The following is a 23,268-nucleotide window of genomic DNA, read 5'->3' as shown; positions in this document are numbered from 1 at the left end:
AGCAGTAAACAATAGTTCCTACTTTCTCAGTTGTGAGAATTAGAGAGAATATGTTTGTAAAGCAAACCCTGGAATCTTGGCACTCAGTGTGACACTCACTCAAGTACTCAGTGTTTTGTTACTTCTATTGATTCTCACAGGGACCAAGGTAAGCACCTTCATCACCTCCAGGTCAGTCAGCAAATAGGCTCAGGAAGCTCTAGTGAGTTGCCTAGAGATTCCCAGGAGGGAAACCCATACTGAGATACCAGCGCTCTGCAGCCTCTGCCTCCTTCAGGTGAGTGTGTCAGTGGCTTATGAGAAGCCCCATTTCTTTCTCAAATGCACTCGGCACCAGTGGGGCTCAGGGACTTTAGGGGAAATGAGGGGTACCTGGCCAGGCTAGTGGGGAGGTCCAGTGAGATTGTGGGTACAGTCATGGGGCAGCAGATGGGTGCTCCAGCTCAACCTCCCACGGTTCATGGGTAGAGCCACATCTTACACCTGTTTTACAAGGGGAAACTGAGGCCCAGAGGTGGGGAATCATTTGTCTGTGGGTCATAAAGATGTTTTGTGATCAGGATTCAAACCCAGGCTGCCTGAGCCAGGGCTTGGGGAGTCTGATTACTGCCCTATTTCCAGCCCAGCTGGGCTCTGAGATTCTTCATTCTGATGCCATCTTGTTCCCCTTCCTTTAGAGTTCTGCTGCAACCCAAACCCCATGATGATAGATCAGGAAACCGGGCAAACACTATTAAGCAAGGGTTTGTGGTTTTATTAAATGCTTGGACTTTAGAAAGTGATGGAGAGTACATTAGTAACACAGATTAAAAGTGAATGATATACGTGTCCGTTACAGTGCACATAGCATAGAAAAACTGAAAAAATTAGAACACATTATTCCATTATTAAAATACTCCATAAATTAAAAAGTCACAAAATGAGTGAAATTCCAGTATGACTTGGCTGTTTCACTGTTCTTTTGTGAAAGGAAGGAAATAGCCAAAACTCATAGACTAGGCGGCAAATATGAACATTCCACTAAAGATATAGAGATAGCAAATACATATCTGAAAAATGATCATGAATCCTTAGCGAAATGCAAACAAAACAACAGTGTGATAGTATGACAAACTTACCAAAAGGGTTAAAATTAAGAATAACTGATCAGAAGAAAAATAACAATTAAAAAAATAAAGATAAACATATTCCTAATAAAATCACTAATATCCTGGAAGGTTATCCTCTACCCCATTTATGGAGAAAGATATATATATATATATATATGTATAATATATTAAAGTGACAGCTTCCTTAAGAGGAAAAAAAAAAAAGACTGACCAAATGAAGTATTCACTAGGATACAAGAGGAAATGGACCTTTCAAACACTGCTGCTAAGAATGAAAAACACAAAAATTCCCAGGCAGTCCAGTGGTTAGGACTCCAGGTGATCACTGCTCAGGGACCAGGTTCAATCCCTGATTGGGAAATTACGATCCCACAGCCATACAATGTGACCAAAAACAGAAGAAAAGGTATAATTAGTTCAGATCAAAATTTGATAATTTGTTTAACACCCACCTATCTTATCATTCACACTTTGCACTGTGAGTTATTGAAGTAAAGATAAATGAAACATATACCCACATAAAGAATTATACACAAATGTTTTACCAGCTTTCTTTTTCAATAGTCAAAAATTAGAAAAACTTCAAATGTTCATAAACAAAAGAAAGGATAATAGTGGTATATTCAAAAACAAGAATATTTTTTAGAAAAAAAAAAGTATGAGCTGCTCATACATTATTGTTGACTCTTCAAGTATTTAGGCAACTTAAATAAAAGCAGGAGAAAGAGTAAATTCCCATCATATGAATTCTAGAAAATGCAAAAGTTATCTATTATAATGGAACATAAATCAATGGTTACATGGAGGCTTGTGAAGGGCAAGGAAAGAGAGTATAAAAGGTCATGAGATAAATATACAGTAACATAGTCATTACCAGGACTATGATGATGGTTTTACTTCCATACATATGTCAGAAATAGCTTTTGAAATGGCTCACGATTAAAATCAACAACAATAAAAAACAAACGTCTATGTCCAACTTTCTGGAAAGTAGGTTTGGCAATCCTATATTCATTCCACTTTCTCAGGCCCTTTGTGGATCAGTTTTACCTCAAAGACAGCAAATAGATTGTGCAATGAATGACCTTCCACCTGAGTCAATAGGAAAGTGGCCTGGGTCACAAATACATTTGTGGATGAGATTCTCCTTTTTTCTATATTTATTCTTTTTTGCCTGCCTCACTCTTGGTAGGACCTGGGGAAGAAATTCCCCTCAGCTCTGCTGACATCCCCTGTGAACAAGGGAAAATATTTATGCTGCTGCCAGAAGCAGTTATGTTGTCACAGATGACCCCTCCTCAGTGTGATCTAAGTCTCCTGAAACTCATCATAGCATCCAGGCCTGAAATGAGGACAAGAAAGTCCTGCAGTCTTTCACAGGAGACTGTGGGCAGAAATGCAAATTTGGCAAAAAATAGTAAGCTAATTTCTGCCTCTGTAATCTACTCTGATGCACAGAAAATTTGATATGCCCATGAAGGTTGCACACCTCTTCATGCTTGTACAGCCCAATTCTGTTTATAAAACAGATGACATGGTAAATGGAACATCCAAGATTAAGGAGGACTTAAACAGTAAAGTATTTGTTATTGTAGAAACCAAAGCAATGGTCAGGCAGATCTGCCAGCAGTGGCTGGCAATTCTTAATTGGTGACTCAGAAGCTAGAAAAATTCATCACTAGTATATTCAGAACATCATGTCCCTGAAAATGGAGGTCCTTCTCTGCAAGCTGCCAGATGAACTCTTGATGTTCTCTGGGCCGATACTGCATCAGGGCCATGCACAAGCTGCTCAGAAAGGGAATGAAGACATTCCAAGGGTTTTTTTAGGCTAATCCTAATTTCCTTCAACAAATCAGAGAACAGAGTACGCTTCCCTGAGCGTGCTGGGGTAGTGACTGATGCATACTATGGAGACCTGCCAGGTTAGAGGTGAAATGGATATCGTGACAGACACTGGAAGTGATGTAAATCTATCAAGAGCAGATTAGTGTGCAACACAGTTACATGTGCTTCCCATATAAGTGAAATTATGATGAAGATTCTCTTTACTCTTGGTGTTTGGATTTATGAGGCAATTAGTGTCTCACAGTTTGGTCCAGTGTCATTACACTGAACAATGAAACTATATATTTCTTATACATCTAAGGCCTTTTTCCAGTGTGAATTCTCTGATGCTGAGAGAGGTTAGATTTTCGGCTAAAAGACTTCCCACATTTGAGGCAGTCATACGGCTTTTCTCCTGTGTGAACTCTCTGATGATAATGAAGGGTGGAACGAGAGGTGAAAGATTTCCCACATTCACTGCATTCATAAGGCCTTTCTCCTGTGTGAACTCGACGGTGAATAATGAGGTGAATTCTTTGGGTAAAGGATTTCCCACAGTCACTACATTCATGAGGCCTTTCTCCTGTGTGAACTCTCCGATGTCGAACGAGTATCGAGCTATTGGTAAAAGATTTCCCACAGTCACTGCACTTATAAGGCCGTTCTCCAGTGTGAACTCTCTGATGATAGCCAAGGGCAGAGACAGAAGTAAAAGACTTCTCACATTCACTGCACTCATAAGGCCTTTCTCCAGTGTGAACTCTCCGGTGTTTAGAGAGGTATGAATTCTGGCTAAAGGATCTCCCACAATCCGTACATTCATAAGGCTTTTCTCCAGTGTGAACCCTCTGGTGTTGATTCAACTGGGAACTATCCCTAAAAGATTTCCCACATTCACTGCAGTCAAAAGGCCTTTCTCCTGTGTGAACTCTCTGATGACAACGGAGGGCAGAGTTAGAGGTAAAAGACTTCTCACATTCACTGCACTCATAAGGCCTTTCTCCAATGTGAATTTTCTGATGATAACGAAGGGCAGAGCCAGAGGTAAAACATTTTCCACATTCGCTGCACTCATAAGGCCTTTCTCCTGTGTGAACTCTCTGGTGTATGTTGAGATGATTTCTTTGGGTAAAGGATTTCCCACACTCATTGCACTCATAAGGCCTTTCTCCTGTGTGAACTCTACGGTGTCGGATGAGTATTGGTCCATTGGTAAAGGATTTCCCACAGTCAGTGCACTCATAAGGTTTTTCTCCTGTGTGAACTCTCTGATGATAACAGAGGGCAGAACCAGAGGTAAAAGATTTTCCACATTCATTACATTCAAAAGGCCTTTCTCCAGTGTGAACTCTCTGGTGTTGAGACAGGTAAGATTTATGGCTAAAGGATTTCCCACATTCACTGCACTCATAAGGCCTTTCTCCTGTGTGAATTCTTCGGTGTATAATGAGGTGATTTATTTGGGTAAAAGACTTCCCACAATCAGTACACTCATATGGCCTTTCTCCTGTGTGAATTCTCTGATGATAACGCAGGCCAGAGCTAGAGGTAAAAGACTTTCCACATTCCCCACATTTATGAGTCTTTTCTCCAGTGTGAACTCTCTGATGATAATGGAGGGCAGAGTTAGAAGTAAAAGATTTCCCACATTCATTGCACTCATAAGGCCTTTCTCCTGTATGAACCCTCCAGTGTTCAATTACATCAGATTTTCGTTTAAAGGACTTCTTACACTCAGTGCATTCATAACTGATTTCTCCAGTGTGAACTGTCCGTTGTTGAATAAAGATGGAGCTATGGCCAGAAGACTGTGCACAATGATAGCACACATGGCAATTTTCTCCAGTGTTACTCCTCTGAGGATAAATGAGGACAAATTCTTGGCTAAAGGATTTCCCACATTTGCTGCACTTGTACTGCCTTGCCCCAGTATGAATTCTTCGATGTTGAATGAGGGCTGAGCTTCCTCTGAAAGATTTTCCACAGTCACCACACTCATAAAGCCTGTCACCAGTGTGGGCTTTCTGGTGCACAATAAATGAGGATTTATACTTGAATTTTTTCCCACATTTACTGCACACAAAACGTTGTCTTTCAGGGCAGGCACTGTGGTCCTGAACAAGTGTGTGTTTGGGACTGATGGCTTTCTTGCATTCTCCCCTGGTACAATGACTTTTTTTGCTTTGTAAATTTTCCATGCAGTGGGTGACTGTATTTGGCTTCTCCCTAGTGTGACTGGCCTGTTGCTTCAGATGTTCTGAGGTGCTTCTGAAGTCATCCCCAACTTCCTTGCTGGTTAGAGGCTCTCCTGACACAAGGAAATTGGAGCTCTTCACAAATGAAGACCTGTCCACGCTGATTATGGGTGGTTTTTCTTGCTTGTGCTGCTCCTGGTGCTGCTGAAGGTCTGTACTGAAAGAAAATCCTTTTGCACATGCCCTACACTTCAGTAATTTCTTGCTGTGTTGTGTTCCCTGCTGCTCAGCCAAATGGAAAATGCCTCTCAAGACTGGACCACACACTTCACAGGGGTGAGTCTTCTGAGAAGAGGAAGGTTCCTTGGAAGTCCTGGCCTGTGACACTGCCACAGAAACACTCTGTTCAAAGGAAGTCTCAGCTTTCTCCTCTCCACTCCAGAAGCCTGAATGGAAAGAAATGCTGATGAGGTACACATTCACTTTACTGGAAGGGGCAACTCTGTGCACAAACGTGCAAATGAAACAAAAAAAGATCTTGCATGTAACAATGAAGACCCCATGGGCCACAATTAAGACCCCGTATGGGGCTTCCTTAGTGGCTTACTAGTAAAGAGTCCACCTGCCAAAACAGGAGACACAGGTTTGATCCCTGGTCTGGGAAGATCCCACATGCTGCAGAGGAACTAAGCCCATGGGTGCCACAGCTACTAAGCCTGTGCTCTAGAGTCCAGGAGCTGCAACTGGTGAACCCATGAGCCACAACCTCTGAAGCCCATGCACCTAGAGCTCATACTCTACAATGAGAAGCCTTTGTACTGCAATGAGAACAGCCCCCACTCACCACAACTACAGAAAAAGACCACGCAGCAAGACAGATCCACCACATCAAAAATAAATAGAAAAATACATATTTTTCAAAAGCAGGGATTAAAAAAAACAAGCAGGGTAATCATACTATGTCAGATGAGATACTCTTTAAGTAAATAATTGTCACAAGAGACAAAGGAGGTCATTACGTAATGATAAAGCAAGCAATTCATCAAAAGGATAAAAATTACAAATACATATGTACCCAATATTGGAGCACCTAAATATATAAAGCCAATATTAACAAATCTGAAGGTAGAAATAGATAGCTGCAATAATATTAAGGGTTCAATATCCCACTCTGGGTAAGAAAACATTGGACTTGAACTGCACCTAAGACCAAACAGACCTAATAGACATGTACAAAAGACGCTATCCAATTATAGCAGAATACACATTCTTCTCGAGTGCATGTATCATTCTCTAGGAGACATCACATGTTGGGTCAAAAATCAAATACTAAAAAATTCACAAAGATGAAAATCGTATCAAGTATCTTTTCAAACTACAATGGTATGAAACTAGAAATCATTAACAGGAAGAAACCTGGAAAATTCACAAATATTGGAATTTAAGTGACACGCTCCTGAATGACCTATGGGTTAAATAAGAAGTTAAAACAAACAAACAAAAAAACCCAAAAAACATATTTAGACAAATAAAAATGAAAACATAACACACCAAAATTTGTGGGATGCGGAAAAGCAATTTTAAGAGGAATGTTTAGAGCAATACATGCCTACATTAAGAATAAAAGAACGATCTCAAATAAACAACGTATGCTTATACCTCAAGACATGAGAAAAAGAACTAAGATTAAAATTATCAGAAATAAGCAAATAACAAACATCAGAGCAAAAAAATGAAATAGAGACTAGGAATATGATAGAAAACTTCAATGAAACTAAAAGGGTTTTTTTTTGTTTGTTTGTTTTGGGCCACACCATGTGGCTTGAAGAATCTTAGTTCCCTGACCGAGGATCAAACCCGGGCCTCCTGGAATGAAAGTACAGAGTCCTAACCACTGGACCACCAGGGAATTCCCACGAGTCAGTTTCTTAGAAGACATAAGGCCTTTAGTTAGATTATGAAAAGCAAAGACTCACAGTCAGAAATAAAAGAGGAGATATCACAACTGATACTGCAGGAATACAATCAATCAGAAGAAATTACAATGAACATTTTTTCACCAACAAATTAGATAACCTAAAGAAATGAATAACATTCCTATAAACATAAAACCAACCAAAACTAAATCATGAAGAAATAGAAAATCTGAACAGATCTGTACCTGGTAAGGAGATGTAATCACTAATAAAAAAATCTCCAACAAAGAAAAGTTCAGGACTAGACAGAATCACTGAGAAACCCACTTAATATTTAAAGACTTAACATTAATCCTTCAAAAGTCTTCCAAAAACTTGAAGCAGGAACACGTCCAAGTTCATTTTATGAAAACAGCATTACTCTGATATCAAAGCTACTTAAGCATAACACAAGATAAGAAAATTATAGGACAATACCCCTGATATATATACATACAAAACTCTTCAACAAAATACTTGCAAATCAAATCCAACAGCACATTAAAAAGATCATACATCACAGTTAAGGAGGATGTATCCCGGGGATGCTAAGATGGTTAAACATCATGTGCAACATCAAAAAATGTGACAAACACATTATCAGAATGGAAGATAAAAACCCTAATCTTATCTATACATGCTGAAAAAGCATTTGATAAAATTCAATATCTTTTCAAGATAAAAACTCTCAACAAGTTAGATATAGAAGGAATGTACCGCAACACATCTGATACGCCTACAGCTAACATCACATTCAGGGCTTCTCAGGTGGCCCAGTGGTAAAGAATCTGCCTGCCAAGCAGGAAACAGTTTTGATGCCTGAATCAGGAAGAGTCCCTGAAGAAGGAAATGGCAACCTACTCCAGTATTCTTTCCTGGGAAATCTCAAGGACAGAGGAGCCTGGTGGGCTACAGTCCACGGGGTCACAAAAGAGTCAGACACAAATCAATGACTAAACAACAACAACAACATTATATTCAACACTCAAAAGCTAAAAAGGTTTTCCTCTATCATCAGGAACAAGATGAGGATGCCCATCACTTCTGTTTTTATTCAACACAGTACAGGAAGCCCTAGCAGAGTAAGTAGGGAAAAAAGAAAGAAAAGGCATTCAAACCAGAATTGATATCATTGTTCAGTTCCTAAGTCCCATCCAACTCTGGGCCACCCCTGGGACTTCAACACACCAGGCTTCCCCATCCTTCACTATCTCCCCGAATTTGCTCAAACTCATGTCCAAAAAGTTGGTGATGACATCCAACCAGCTCATCTTCTGTTGCCCCGTTCTCCTCTTGCCCTCAATCTTCCCCAGCATCAGGGTCTTTTCCAATGGGTTGGTTCTTTGCACCAGGTAGCCTAAGTACCAGCGCTTCAGCTTCAGCATCAGTCCTTCAAATGAACATCCAGGGTTGATTTCTTTTAGGACAAACTAGTTTGATTTCCTTGCAGTCCAACTGACTCTCAAGAGTCTTCTCCAGCACCACAATTTGAAAGCATCAATTCTTCGGTGCTCAGCCTTCTTTACGGTCCAACTCTCACATCTATACATGACTACTGGAAAAACCATAGCTTAGACTGTACGGACCTTTGTCGGCAAAGTGATGTTTCTACTTTTTAATATGCTGTCTAGGTTTGTCATAAAGCTGTTCTTCCAAGAAGCAAGGGTCTTTAAATTTCATGGCCGCAGTCACCATTTGCAGTGATTTTGGAGCCCAAGAAAACAAAGTCTGTCACTGTTTCCATTGTTTTCCCATCTATTTGCCATGAAGTGATAGGACCAGATGCCGTGATCTTAGCTTTCTGATTGCTGAGTTTTAAGCCAGCTTTTTCATTGTCCTCTTTCACCTTCATCAAGAGGTTCCTCTTCACTTTCTGCCCTTAGGGTGGTATTATCTGCATATCTGATGTCGCTGATATTTCTGCTGGCAATCCTGATTCCAGCCAGTGATTCATCTTGCCTGGAAATTTGCATGAGATACTCTGCATATATGTCAAATAAAGAGAGCGACAGTATACAGCCTCATCATACTCCTTTCCCAATTTTGAGCCAGTCTATTGTTGTATGTCTGGTTCTAACTGTTGCTTTTTGACCGGAATACAGGTTTCTCAGGAGACAGGTAAGGTGGTCTGGTACTCCCATCTCTTTAAGAATTTCCCAGACTTTGTTCTGATTCACATAGTCAAAGGCTTTAGCATAGTCAATGAATCGGAAGTAGATGTTTTTCTGGAATTCCCTTACTTTGTCTACGATCCAATGAATGTTGGCAAGTTGACCTCTGGTTCCTCTGCCTTTTGTAAATCCAACTTGTACATCTGTAAATTCTCAGTTCACATACTGTTGAAGCATAGCTTGAAGGATTTTGACCATTACCTTGCTAGCGTGTGAAATAACCACAGTTGTACAGTAGTTTGAACATTCTCTGGCATTGTCCTTCTTTAGGATAGGAATAAAAACTGACTTTTGCCAGTCCTGGGGCCATTGCTGAGCTTTCCAAATTTGCTGGCATATTGAGTCCAGCACTTTAACAGCAAGAATAGAAGAAGCAAAACTGTTTGTAGGTAGCGCAGTCTTATATGTAGAAATCCCACAGTTCTACCCTACTAAATGAATTCAGTAAAGTTGCAGGACCAAAAAACACACAAAAAACAACCCCAATATACAAATTGGTTACAGTTGCATTTATATACACGAATGTAAAAACTGTCTGAAAAGAAAATTAAGAAAACAACCTTACTTTAAATAGAATCAAAACCAAAATATTCAGGAATAAATTTAACCTAGGAGTTGAGAAATTTATATTCTGAAAATTATATGACAATGATGAAAGAAAGTGGAGAAGACATAAATAAATGAAAAGATATCCAGTGTTCTAGGATTTCAAGAATTAATATTGTTAATTTTACCAAGAGCAATTTACGGATAGAAAACAATCCATATCAAAATTCCAAAGACATTTCCGCAGAAACAAACAATCCTAAAATTCATAGGGAACCACAAAAATTCCAAATAGCAAAAGCAATCTTGACAAAGAAGGACGAAGCGAGAGGCATCATACTTCCTGATTTCAGAGTAGTACAAAGCTACAGTAATTGACATATTATGGTACTGGCATAAAAAAAAGACACATAGATCAATGGAACAGAACAGTGAGCCCCAAGTCTAATGGCAGAAAGTGAAGAGGAACTAAAGAGCCTCTTGATGAGGGTCAAAGAGGAAAGTGAAAAGTTAGCTTAAAACTCAACATTCAAAAAACTAAGATCATGGCATTTGGTCCCATCACTTCATGGCAAATCAAAGGGGGAAAATGTGGAAGTGGTGACAGATTTTATTTTCTTGGGCTCCAAAATCACTGCAGATTGTGACTGCAGCCATGAAATTAAAAGACACTCGTTCCCTGAATGGAAAGTTATAACAAACCTAGATAGCGTATTAATTAAAAAGCAGAGACATCACTTTGCCAACAAAGGTCTGTATCGTCAAAGCTACATTTTTTGCAGCAGTCATGTATGGATATGAGAGTTGGACTATAAAGAAGGCTGCGTGCCAAAGAATTGATGCTTTGGAACTGTGATGCTGCAGAAGACTCTTGAGAGTCAGATGGACTGCAAGGAGAGGAAACTGGTCAATCCTAAAGGAAATCAACCCTGAATATTCAATGGGAAGACCAATGTCGAAGCTCCAATACTCTGGTTATCTGATTCAAAGAGCTGACTCATTGGAAAAGACGCTGATGTTGGGAAAGGCTGAAGGCAGGAGGAGGAGGAGGCAACACAGGAGGAGATAGTCGGGTGGTATCACCAACTCAATGGACATGAGTTTGAGCAAACTCCCGGAGACCGTGGAGGACAGAGGAGCCTGGTGTGCTACGGTCCACTGGGTCGCAAAGAGTCAGACACAACTTAGTGACTGAACAACAATACAAGATCAAGCCAGGCATAACGTTCCTTAAGCCAAAGCCTAAGGGAGTCAATCCCTAACCCTCTCCAATTCTGTGATGACTGAGAGAAGTGAGAAACTGCAAAAAAAAAAAAAAAAAGTTTGATGCTAGCTCAGGTTAGTTCATGAGGTTCAAGGAAAGAAACTGTCTCCATAACACAGAAGCACAAGGTGAAGCAGCAAATGCTGATGTAGAAGCTGTACCAAAGTTATCCAAAAGATCTAGCTAAGCTAATGAATAAACATTGCGACACTAAACAACAGATTTTGAATGTAGATGAAATAGTCTTATGCTGGAAGAAGATGTCATCTAGGACTTTCACAGTGAGAGAGAAGTCAATGCCTGGTTTCAAAGGACAAGCTAAACTCTCTCGTTAGGGGCTAATGCAGTTGGTGACTAGATGTTGAAGCCAATGCTCCTTTATCATTATGAAAATCTTGGGCCCTTAAGCATTACGCTAGATTTACTCTTCATATACTCTATAAACGGGACAACAAAGCCTAGATAACAGCGCATATATTTATAACATGGTTTACTGAATAATTTAAGACTACTGTTGAGACCTACTGCTCTGAAAAAAAGATTGTTTTCAAAATATTACTGTTCACTGAAAATGTACCCAGTCGCCCAAGAGCTCTGATGGAGATGTACATTTTGTTGTTTTCATGCCTAGTATGACAACATCCATTCTGTAGCCCATGGATCAAGTAGACTAGACTGCCAACCTTAAGAAATACATTTCATAAGGCTATAGACACCATAGATAAGAATTCCTCTAATTGTTCTTGTTGTTTAGTCTCTAAGTCACATCTGACTCTTTTTTGACCCCCATGGACTGTAGCCTACCAGGCTCCTCTTTCCATGGGATTTCCCAGGCAAGGATACTAGAGTGCGTTGCCATTTCCTTTTCCAGGGGATCTTCCCAATCCAGGGATCAAACCCATGTCTCCTACGTTGGCACTTGGAATCTTAACCACTGAGCACTTGGGAAGGCCTGATTCCTCTAATATATCCAGGTCAAGTAAATTGAAAACCTTCTGGAAAGCATTCATCATTCTAGATGCCATTAAGAATATTTATGAATCATGGGAAAAGATCAAAATATCAACACTAACAGGATCTGGAGAAAAGTTGTTTGAAGACCACTCTCATGGGTGACTTTGAGGGGTTCAAGACTTCAGTGAAGGAAGTAACTGTAGGTGTGGTGGAAAATACAAGAGAACTAGAATTAGAATGGAGCTAGAAGAGAACTGAATTGCTGCAATCTCAGAACAAAACTTTAACAGATGAGAAAAGAAAATGACTTCTTGAGATGGAGTATACTGGTGAAAATGCTGTGAAGAATGTTGGAATGATAATAAAGGATTTAGAATATTACATAAACTTAGTTGATAAAGCAGCAATAGGGTTTGACAAGATTGATTCCATCCTTGAAACAATTTCTACTGTGTGTAAAATGCTATCAAACAGCATTCCATACTACAGAGAATCATTCATGAAAGGAAGAGTCCATCCATGCGAGAAATTTCATCGTCTTATGTGAAAAAATTGCCATAGCCACCCCAGCCTTCCGCAACCTGATTAATCAGCACCTTGATCAGTCAAAATTAAGGGAAGACCCTCCATGAGCAAAAAGATACAGCTCAGATGACAGTTAACATTTTTCTAGCAATGAAGACTTCTTTTTAACTAAAGTATATTTGTTGTCGTTTTATATATAATGCTATTGCACACTTAGGCTACTGCACGGCGTGAACGTAACACTTACATTCACTGGGAAGCAAAGCTTTGTCACTTGCTTTAGGGTCATACTCACTTTTTATTGTGGTGGTCTGGAACCAAACCTGCAGTATCTGTGAGGTTTGCCTTGCCTGTATCTGTATACGAATAAATGGATAGTCTGGTATTTATACACAATGGAGTTATCACTCAGCCATAAAAAAGGAAAGCATGCATTGCTGAACCTGGAGGGCTTAACACAAAGTAAAATAAGCCAGAGAAAAACAAATACTGTATGACTGAATGAATGAAAGTCGCTCAGTCATGTCTGATTCTTTGTGACCCCATGGACCACAGCCCACTAGACTCCTCTGTCCATGGAATTCTCCAGGCAAGAATATTGGAGTGGGTAGCCATTTCCTTCTCCAGGGAATCTTTCCAACCCAGGGATCAAACCCAGGGCTCCTGCATTGCAGACAGATTCTTTACCATCTGAGCCACCAGGGAAGCCCAAATACTGTATGGTATCACTTATATATGGAATCTTGAAAAAGAGAGTTGAAACCACGGAAACAAAGAATGGGGGCTCAGGTCTACAGAAAATGGTGGTTGGTTATAAGGTGAATAAGCTCTGGGGATCTAATATAGCACAGAGACTATAGTTAATAATGCTGTATTGTGCTAAGAGAATAGATCTAAGTGTTCTCACACATATGAAAAAGGTAAATATATCAGGAAACGGATATGTTAATTAACTTTATTATAGTCCTCATTTCATAATATGTGTGTATATATATAAAATCATAACACTGTATACTTTTTTTTAAATTTTTTGGCTGTCTTCATTCATGACACCATCTGTCATGAATGAAATAGATGAAACCATAAGCATTCTCTGAGAACCCACAATTCAGTTCACATCTTCACATCTATTCCAGTCATCCTCCCCCAGAGTTCACCACCTCAAGGTTTGTGGGATCTCAGTTCCCCAAACAGGAATTGAACCCAGGTCACAGGAATGAAAGAACTAATCCTAATAACAGGACCATCAGGGAACTCCCTGTACACTTTAAATGTATACAGTACTGTTAATTATAACTCAATAAGAGAAAAGGAAAAAAGAGATCTAAACACTACAGACAGAACCATAAATGATACCCTTGAAAAACAGCCCATGATCCAGGTTATGACCATAACAATGCCTTCAACTCTTGGCATACAGAGACATGAGGAAATGTGAGATAATAAAAGGGAACAAAACCAGGGACACAGAAGTGCCATGGATCTGGATACACCACCTGGTCAGGGAAAAGGGAAGGAAGATGCAATCCATTAGCCTCACTGCAAGATTGCTGACTTCAAACATATCCATATGAGGATTGAGTACAGAAATCCCTACACTTATTCAATTATTAGTATTGAAACTATATCAGTATCTCATTTAATTCTTACAATGACCCTGTAAAGGAAAACAGTAATATTATTTCCTTCTTTTTGGAAATAATAATTGGGGCTACAAGGCGAGACAAGGGCAGTGCAAACAACCCAGCTCTACCTATCAAAACAACTAACCAGAAAGCCAAGGAAACAAACAGTGCCCAAGGTGCATGGGTTTGAACAGAGCACCCCTTGAGGAAAGGAGGGTGAGGCAAGATACAGAGCCTAGCCCAAGTCAGGTGGGGAGGGTGACAGTCTTACCCAGTGAGGATATAAGTGCATAATTCTCCAGCATCACATCATGGTACAGGCGTCTCTGAGCCGCATCAAGGAGCTTCCATTCCTTCCAACTAAAGGACAGGGCAACGTCCTCAAAGGTCACACCACCCTGTCATGAATGAGATAGCTGAAACCATAAACATTCTCTCTCTGAAAACCCACAATTCATCTCACACATCTATTCCAGTCATCCTCCCCCAGAGTTCGTCCACTCAGGGTCTGGTGCCAATGATGCCTGATCTCTCTTCACTGTCCCGTTAATCACGGTTGAGCCCTCAGCCACAAAAGGCGGTGCCCAGGAGGGATAAACTCCACCTAAACTCTGGGCCTGGCTTACAGGGCCCCATCCCTCCCACCAGGTAATTCCCCTGAGGACTCCCACATTGTGCCTCTAAGACACAGCCAAACATGGTCTCATTGTTACCCTTAAGTCCCCAGCACTAGGGCCTGTGGGCCCTCAACTCGCACTTCCTGTTGATGTGCACATCAGCTGACCAAAACTCCTTCACATCTTCAGACCCCACAGTTGCACTCTCGCAGCTCTCCCACCACCCTGCCCCACATCACAGGCATCTCTGTGGACTCACCTATGTACCTGGAACATGACATCCAGAGCATGCTTAACAAAATCAAACATGATCTAGTATTATCCCAGAACTCTGAGGGCTCCCATACCTAGGGAAGTCCTGAATGCTGTTATGAAGCACTGCCTACTTTCTCTCTGAACTTTGTTTCAGTATTAGCCACCCAGAACCAGAGAGGGGCTGGGACATCCTCTCCTGCTTTAGGTAGGTTCCATATGTGCCTTTTCAACCTTCAGGACCTGGGGGGAAAGGAAGGCAACCATGGCTGGGCTCAATGTGTATCACCTCGCCTGTATCCCCACCTGGCACTGGAACCTAGTGACGTCAACCTAACTAACCTCTGCGCTTCAGTCCTCAGTGCTGCCTCTTATCAGATCCTGAGACCTTAGACGAAGACTCAACTTCCTGTGTCTTTCTCTGTCACCCCATTCCAGTACGTTCCTTCTCGGAGTAGGTTTTTGAAAACATTTAAAGCCCTGACAGTGCTCCTTGTCCATTCAAAACTCTCCATGGTTCCCAAGTCCCTCAGAATAAAGGAACAACCTCTCTCTGCCAGGCCAGGCCTGATTTCACCTCACACTCCTGTTTACTGCACACCCAAGACGGACCCAGGTTTCCCCATCCTCCTGCCTCGGTCCGACCTCCAAGCCTCTGCGCCCGGGGGTCCCCTCCGCCTGTCATCCTCTCCCACGAGCCATCACGCTGTCAGACACAGGGCCCCACCCACGAGCGCTCCACCGTCCTCGATCCCGCGGCTGCGGGCGCTTGAGCTGGAGCCTCGCGCTCGGAGCTTTAGTGTCTGGTGGGGTGAGGGCGGTGCAGGCCCGGAGATCGAGCGTTTACCTGAGGCGGGCCCCTCAGCGCCGCCGCCGCCGCCGCCGCCATCGGACTCTGGCCGGAGCGGGTCCGGAAGCGGCCTGAGAACTCGGGCACAGCAGGGCCTCTCCTGGGCCTAGAGCGGGTCACCCCGGGCGGCGTCGCCGAGTCTCAGATCTGGCTCTGTGCAGTGGGTACAGGCTCTCCTCTCGGACCCTCTTGGTGCGGTCACCTAGATCCCGACACAACGGTCTACAGCCGGAAAGGACCCAACGGGCGCGAAAAAATCACTGCCCCAACGAGGACGCCGGAAGTCCCGCCCCAAAGCGATACGCGGGCGCAGGAATCCCTCGCTCTGATTGGTCTTTGCCTCTTAATGGAAGCTTCTCGGCATGCCCTCTTCTGGGTTTCTGCGCTCTAGAGGGGCAGTGAAGGGAGTTATTGTTCATCTGAAGCATTGGTTTTGCAACCTCCTGAGGGACCGTGGCATCCACTCCCAGGTGGCACAGTGGTAAACAATCGGCCAACCAGTGCAGGCTTCGATCCCTGGGTCGGGAAGATCCCCTGGAGACGGAAAGGGCAACCCACTCCAGTTATTCTTGCCTGGGAAATCCCATGTACAGAGGGGCCTGGCGCGGACTACAGTCCAAGGAGTCGCGAAGAGTCGGAGGCGACTGAGCACACACGTAAGCTAAAAGGACTAAGGAGGAACGCTGGACAGTGGTTCTTATACCTCAAAGGAGGGAGAGGCTTTGCTTGTTGGCGAAAAGATACTATTTCAGACTCCATGAAACAGCCAGCTCATATGTGTGTGTTCATTCGCTTCCGTCGTGTCCGGTTCTGCGACCCCGTGGACTGTAACCGGCCAGGCTCCTCTGTCCATGGCATTCTCCAGGCAAGAATACTGGACTGGGTAGCCATGCCCTTCTCCAGGGGATCTTCCTGATCCAGGGATCGAACTCTTGTCTCAGGGTTCAAACCACCTGCATTGGCAGGTGGATTCTTTACCACTCGCGCCACCACCTGGGAAGCACCAATATACAATATGATTTATCCTAGATAATCCAGTTACTTAATGAGTCCCTAGTTGGCTCCAGAGGCCAAATATGGGATTTTTGACTCAGAGGCTGAATCCTGCTTTTTCACTTCAGAGGCAGAATCCCAATTTGTGCATGCTGTTACCAGGGCGCACCAAAATTATGGACACGGTTTCTCTGACAGGACAAGGGAAGGACAGGGAAGCCTGGCATGCCGCAGCCCATAGAGTTGCAAAGAGTTGGACACAACTGAGCGACTGAACCACCACTGGATGCATGAGTGGCGGATGTGGGGTACTACTGGGTAAGTTGGAGAGCCTGTGGATCCCCATGAACTGCGCTGCCTCCCTCAGAAGCCTCCAGGGGCAGATCTGCCAGGAACTCTGGGTAGGGCCTAGCCTTTGGTGATTTTAGAGGGAGAAGCAAGGATTCAGCACAGAGGGTCCTTTGTGCCTCTCCACAATGGGCAGACACATGCTAGGTGTCTCCTGCGGCCCCTGTACCATCCCAGCCTCCCCAACTGACATTTTGGATCTGGCAGTCTCTACTGTGCTCCTCCATTACCACTGTACCCGTATTCCTCCTCCTGAGATACAACCTTAGATCACAGGTGTCCCCAGACTTGATACATGTCCCTCCTAAGGTACAGAGCGAAGAGTGCATGCCCCAGGCCCCTGCCCTATACACTCCCACCTCAGTTCTTATGAGACACTGCCCCAAACAGGAGTGAGTAGTAGCCCTGAAGTCCAAGTGTCTGGAAAAGCAGCCAAACGTGGTGAGATCCACAGAAGGTGAAAGCAGTTGCAAATAGTCAACAGTTACAGAAAGGGAGAGATAAAGAGTTTTGGAGAGCTTGGTGTAAGAAGCCCTTGCAAAGTAACCAGTGAGTCAGACGGGGCAACTCAGAATAGCATGACCACTCAGATACCCGGACGCTAAAAAGGTGAGGCCAGTGAGGGTTTCCAGGGATGCCCCAGTGTGTTCAGGGACATGCCTCCCCTCTGGTCAGTAAGTTATGTCTTTGAGGCCTCTGAGCCTCCAGTCAGGTCATGGTGCCCCGACCTGTTGCCTGCCTGGCCTTGTAAAGTCTCCTCCTGCATATGTGTAGTTTTCCACCAAAAGCCTGGGGGAACTTGGGTAGAATTTTTCAGCTCCACAGGACTTCCCTGGCAGTCCAGTGGCTTCACACTTTCAGGACAGTTAGGCCCTACTCTATAGCACAAGGAACTCTGCTCAATGTCATGTGGCAGCCTGGATGGGAGGGGAGTTTGGGGGAGCGTGGATACATGTATACTGTATGGCTGAGTCCCTTCACTGTTCACATGAAACTATCACAACATTCTTAATCAGCTATACTCTACTACAAAATAGAAAGTTCAAAAAAAAAAAAAAGACTCTATGCTTCCATGCAGGGGGTGCGGGTTCCATCCCTGGTTAGGAAACTAAGATCCCACAGGCCACATGGCACAGCCAAATACAAACACACATACAAAGAAATTTTCAGCTCCTTCTCTGACCACATTCCAAATTAGTGGTGATTGGGAAACACTATAAAGTAAGACTACATTTGTTGTATTATTGAATACCTGGGTTTAAGTAATGGAGGTCATGTTTATAAGGCAGATTGATCTTAAATATGTGTGGGATGTGGTCATGACATTGTGCATAACTCAGAAAATTTGAAGAAAAATGAGGAAATATCCTACCTGTATTAAAAACAATGATTCCATATGGCAAATGTTACTCATTTAAGAAAGAATAAAATTCCACACGTCTTTGCTGTTTCAGTGTCTTATTTGTAAATGAATCGGGAAACTGTCATAATGCATATTAAAAAATAGCAAATAAGAAGTGAAACAGCACAGAAACAGATATACAGGTGGCAAAGACTTGCAAAGTGCTCAAAACCACAAATCATTAAAAAATGCAATTAAAATCACACTGAGATAGCACTCTGTATGTGCATGCTCACTCAGTCATGTCCAACTCTTTGTGACCACTGGACTGCAGCCCACCAATCTCCATTTTCCATGGGATTCTCTAGGCAAGAATACTGGCATGGGTTGCCATTTCCTCCTCCAGGGAATCCTCCCAACCTAAGGATCAAACTCGTGTCTCCTGAATTGCAGGTGGATTCTTTACCACTAGGCCACTGGGGAAGCCTCAAGATAGCACTATTCAGTTTTTAAAAAGGGCTGCTATACATCATATCAAGCATTAGCAGGGATGTAGAAGAAGCGGAACTCTCTAACATACTGCTAGTTAATATGCCAAAAAAAAAAAAAAAGTACAATCATTTTAGATCTATCCTGTAACTCAGACATCCCAGTTTAAGTTACTGACAGAAAATCAAAGAAACACAAATCCATGTAAACTAACACAAATGTTTGTAACAGGTTTACTTCCAATAGTCAGAACCTAGAAATAACCTAAAGAACCATAAAGAGATGGATAAGTAAATCAACAGTGGCATATCCAAAGATAATATTACTCAGGGAAAAAAAGAGATAGCCGTATCTCAAAGTAATTACAAAACAAACAAAACCAGGAAAAAAAAGAACAGCTTAGTCCCATGACATAAGAAAATGCAAAGGTTATCTATTATAAGGGAAAGTAAACGATTACCTGGAGAGGTGGGAAAGCAAGAAGAGATGATAAAAAGACATGAGGTAAATACACCATGACAGATCTGGTCATTATCAAGAGTAGGATGATGTTTTTCGAGGTCTGTACATATGTCAAAATTTGTAAAACTGTATATTTTACTTATAAGCTGTTAATTACATGAAAATTGTATCCTTATAAAGCTTTAAAAACTGGCTCAAGAAAACAAACAAACAAACGAAACTCATGTCCCACTCTTTATGGAAAATAGGCTAAGAAACCCTGTATTGACTCCAGCACCTCTCTCCTTATGCCCTCTGGAAGGTCAGTCTTGTCTCAGTAGCAGCAAATACAGGGAGCTACGAACATTTCTATCCATCAGGAAGAGTGCCGCACTAGCCAAGAGCCACATCCTCAGAATATGAAACCTCTTCCCTTTTTTCCTCCCTGCATGGTAAGGGCCTTGAGGTGAACATCACTGAGAGGCTACAGCAATCCTCAAAGCCTGACTAATTTCCCTGACAGCATCCTTAGCTACACAAGACAGGCCTGCCCACAAGTCCTGAGATTTGCAGGATCTGTGATCTTGCAGAGTCACAGAAACACTGCTGGCTGCACTTATGCTTTATTTTGGTGACACTTTGAGGTTTATGGGATTTTAGTTCCCCAACCAGGGATTGAACCAGGGCCCTTGGCAGTGAAATCGTGTAAGTCCCAACCACTGGACCACCAGGGAATTCCCTCTAGCTACATTTTTAGAAGAGGTACATTTCATCTAATTGGCTGCAGTCTTCTACACTATATACTAGAGTTTCCATACTTATTATGGTTCCCCTTACAACTGTTCTGTATCTATCAGAGTTCTCTTACAACCAATGACAACCAGTGGATTGTGGCCATCAAGGAATGTAGATCTTTGTAGACCTGGGGAAGACATTCTGACAACAGTGGTGGAAATCTCTGTGATCTTAACTCCAAATAAGAGAAAAAAATGATGTGGTTCTCAGAACCACTCCCCTTCCTTAAGAGTCATCTGAGACTCATAAAAAATATAGCATACAGGCTTCAAATGAAGAGAAAGTCCTTCAGTCTTTCCTAGGAGGCTCTGGGCAGTAATGCAAATTTGGTCAAAACCACCAAGTTATTTCCTGCCATGATGCTGCCCCTCCTCAGGTACAGCATGTAAGATCTATAAAAATTTCTCCCCTCCTTCCTGCCTGTAGACTAGAAATCTGTACTAGTTTCTAAACTACCCTACACAGGAACAGAACTGTCAAGATTAAGAAGACTTCAAGGGGAAGGCCTTTGTTACCGTTCAAAGCAATGTGTAGCTGAGCTCTGGAGTCCATGACTTGCAAACTGGACACACTCATCACAAGTATCACATGACACCAACATGTCCCTTAAAACTATTGTCTTTGTTGGAGCACTACCAGCAAACTCAAATGATGTTCTATGGATCAATATTGGGTTAGGTCTATGCCCAACATTGTAGAGGAGGGAAAGACCCCCTAGGGCTCAGGTAACTCCTGATTTGGCCAATATATGGGAGGACAGAGTTAAATTTCCCTGAGCACACTATGTGGACCTGCTAGGTGGTAGGTGTGAAATGGCCTTGACCACAGAGATGGCTTAAATTGAAGAAAGTGGGGAAAACCACTAGACCATTCAGGTATGACCTAAATCAAATCCCTTATTATTATACAGTGGAAGTGAGAAATAGATTTAAGGGACTAGATCTGATAGGTAAGAGTGCCTGATGAACTATGGACGGAGGTTCGTGACATTGTACAGGAGACAGGGATCAAGACCATCCCCATGGAAAAGAAATGCAAAAAAGCAAAATGGCTGTCTGGGGAGGCCTTACAAATTGCTGTGAAAAGAAGAGAAGAGAAAAGCAAAGGAGAAAAGGAAAGATATAAACATCTGAATGCAGAGTTCCAAAGAATATCACGGAGAGATAAGAAAGCCTTCCTCAGTGATCAATGCAAAGAAATAGATGAAAACAACAGAATGGGGAAGACTAGAGATCTCTTCAAGAAAATTAGAGATACCAAGGGAACATTTCATTCAAAGATGGGCTCGATAAAGGACAGAAATGGTATGGACCTAACAGAAGAAGAAGATATTAAGAAAAGGTGCAAGAATACACAGAAGAATTGTACAAAAAAGATCTTCACGACCAAGATAATCATGATGGTGTGATCACTCACCTAGAGCCAGACATCCTGGAATGTGAAGTCAAGTGGGCCTTAGAAAGCATCACTATGAACAAAGCTAGTGGAGGTGATGGAATTCCAGTTGAGCTATTTCAAATCCTGAAAGATGATGCTGTGAAAGTGCTGCACTCAATATGCCAGCAAATTTGGAAAACTCAGCAGTGGCCACAGGACTGGAAAAGGTCAGTTTTCATTCCAATCCCAAAGAAAGGCAATGCCAAAGAATGCTCAAACTACCGCACAATTGCACTCATCTCACATGCTAGTAAAGTAATGCTCAAAATTCTCCAAGCCAGGCTTCAGCAATACGTGAACTGTGAACTTCTAGATGTTCAAGCTGGTTTTAGAAAAGGCAGAGAAACCAGAGATCAAATTGCCAACGTCCGCTGGATCATGGAAAAAGGAAGAGAATTCCAGAAAAACATCTATTTCTGCTTTTTTGACTATGCCAAAGCCTTTGACTGTGTGGATCACAATAAACTGTGGAAAATTCTGATAGAGATGGGAATACCAGACCACCTGACCTGCCTGTTGAGAAACCTATATGCAGGTCAGGAAGCAACAGTTAGAACTGGACATGGATCAACAGACTGGTTCCAAATAGGAAAAGGAGTACGTCAAAGCTGTATATTGTCACCCTATTTATTTAACTTATATGCAGAGGACATCATGAGAAAGGCTGGGCTGGAAGAAGCACACGCTGGAATCAAGATTGATGGGAGAAATATCAATAATCTCAGATATGCAGATGACACTACCCTTATGGCAGAAAGCGAAGAGGAACTAAAAAGCCTCTTGATGAAAGTGAAAGAAGAGAGTAAAAAAGTTGGCTTAAAGCTCAACATTCAGAAAACAAAGATCATGGCATCTGGTCCCATCACTTCATGAGAAATAGATGGGGAAACAGTGGAAACAGTGTCAGACTTTATTTTTTGGGGCTCCCAAATTACTGCAGATGGTGACTGCAGCCATGAAATTAAAAGACACTTACTCCTTGGAAGGAAAGTTATGACCAACCTAGATAGTATATTCAAAAGCAGAGACATTACTTCGCCAACAAAGGTCCGTCTAGTCAAGGCTATGGTTTTTCCAGTGGTCATGTATGGATGTGAGAGTTGGACCGTGAAGAAGGCTGAGCGCCGAAGAATTGATGCTTCTGAACTATGGTGTTGGTGAAAACTCTTGAGTCCCTTGGGCTGCAAGGAAATCCAACCAGTCCATTCTGAAGGAGATCAGTCCTGGGTGTTCTTTGGAAGGACTAATGCTAAAGCTGAAACTCCAGTACTTTGGCCACCTCATGCGAAGAGTTGATTCATTGGGAAAGACTCTGATGCTGGGAGGATTGGGGGCAGGAGGAGAAGGGGATGACAGAGGATGAGATGGCCGGATGGCATCATGGACTCAATGGACATGGGTTTTGGTGGACTCTGGGAGTTGGTGATGGACAGGGAGGCCTGGTGTGCTGCAATTCATGGGGTCACAGTGAGTCGGACACGACTGAGCAACTGAACTGAACAGAGATGGCAGTGACATAAGTGGGAAGAACCT

General features: G+C 42.5%; 1 protein-coding gene and 1 non-coding gene across 6 annotated transcripts in view; both read right to left on the bottom strand.

The window, feature by feature from the left end:
* Positions 1 to 733: 733 nt before the first annotated feature.
* The window catches only part of LOC102390908 (zinc finger protein 345), a 33,785-nt gene continuing 11,250 nt past the window's right edge, over positions 734 to 23,268 (bottom strand). The window contains exons 1-4 of one of the 5 annotated variants that reach the window (XM_025270392.3): positions 15,888 to 16,390; positions 14,443 to 14,569; positions 12,842 to 12,902; positions 734 to 5,577 (exon numbers count right to left, since the gene is read on the bottom strand). In XM_025270392.3, the coding sequence (XP_025126177.2) occupies positions 3,254 to 5,577; positions 12,842 to 12,902; positions 14,443 to 14,463 (2,406 nt within the window). In that variant the 5' untranslated portion in view covers positions 14,464 to 14,569; positions 15,888 to 16,390 and the 3' untranslated portion in view covers positions 734 to 3,253. Of the gene's footprint in view, positions 5,578 to 12,841; positions 12,903 to 14,442; positions 14,570 to 15,887; positions 16,391 to 23,268 lie in introns of those variants that run through there. The other 4 variants (XM_045163403.1, XM_044931789.2, XM_006067262.4 and 1 more) reach the window with 4 other exon arrangements.
* TRNAE-UUC lies at positions 6,968 to 7,040 on the bottom strand. The gene has a single exon. It is a non-coding gene; the product is annotated as a tRNA-Glu (tRNA).

The sequence above is a fragment of the Bubalus bubalis genome, chromosome 18 (genome assembly GCF_019923935.1).
Source record: "Bubalus bubalis isolate 160015118507 breed Murrah chromosome 18, NDDB_SH_1, whole genome shotgun sequence".
NCBI lineage: Eukaryota > Metazoa > Chordata > Mammalia > Artiodactyla > Bovidae > Bubalus > Bubalus bubalis.
The sequence above is the reverse complement of the archived record's forward strand: the minus strand, read 5'-3'. Positions and strand labels throughout refer to the sequence as shown.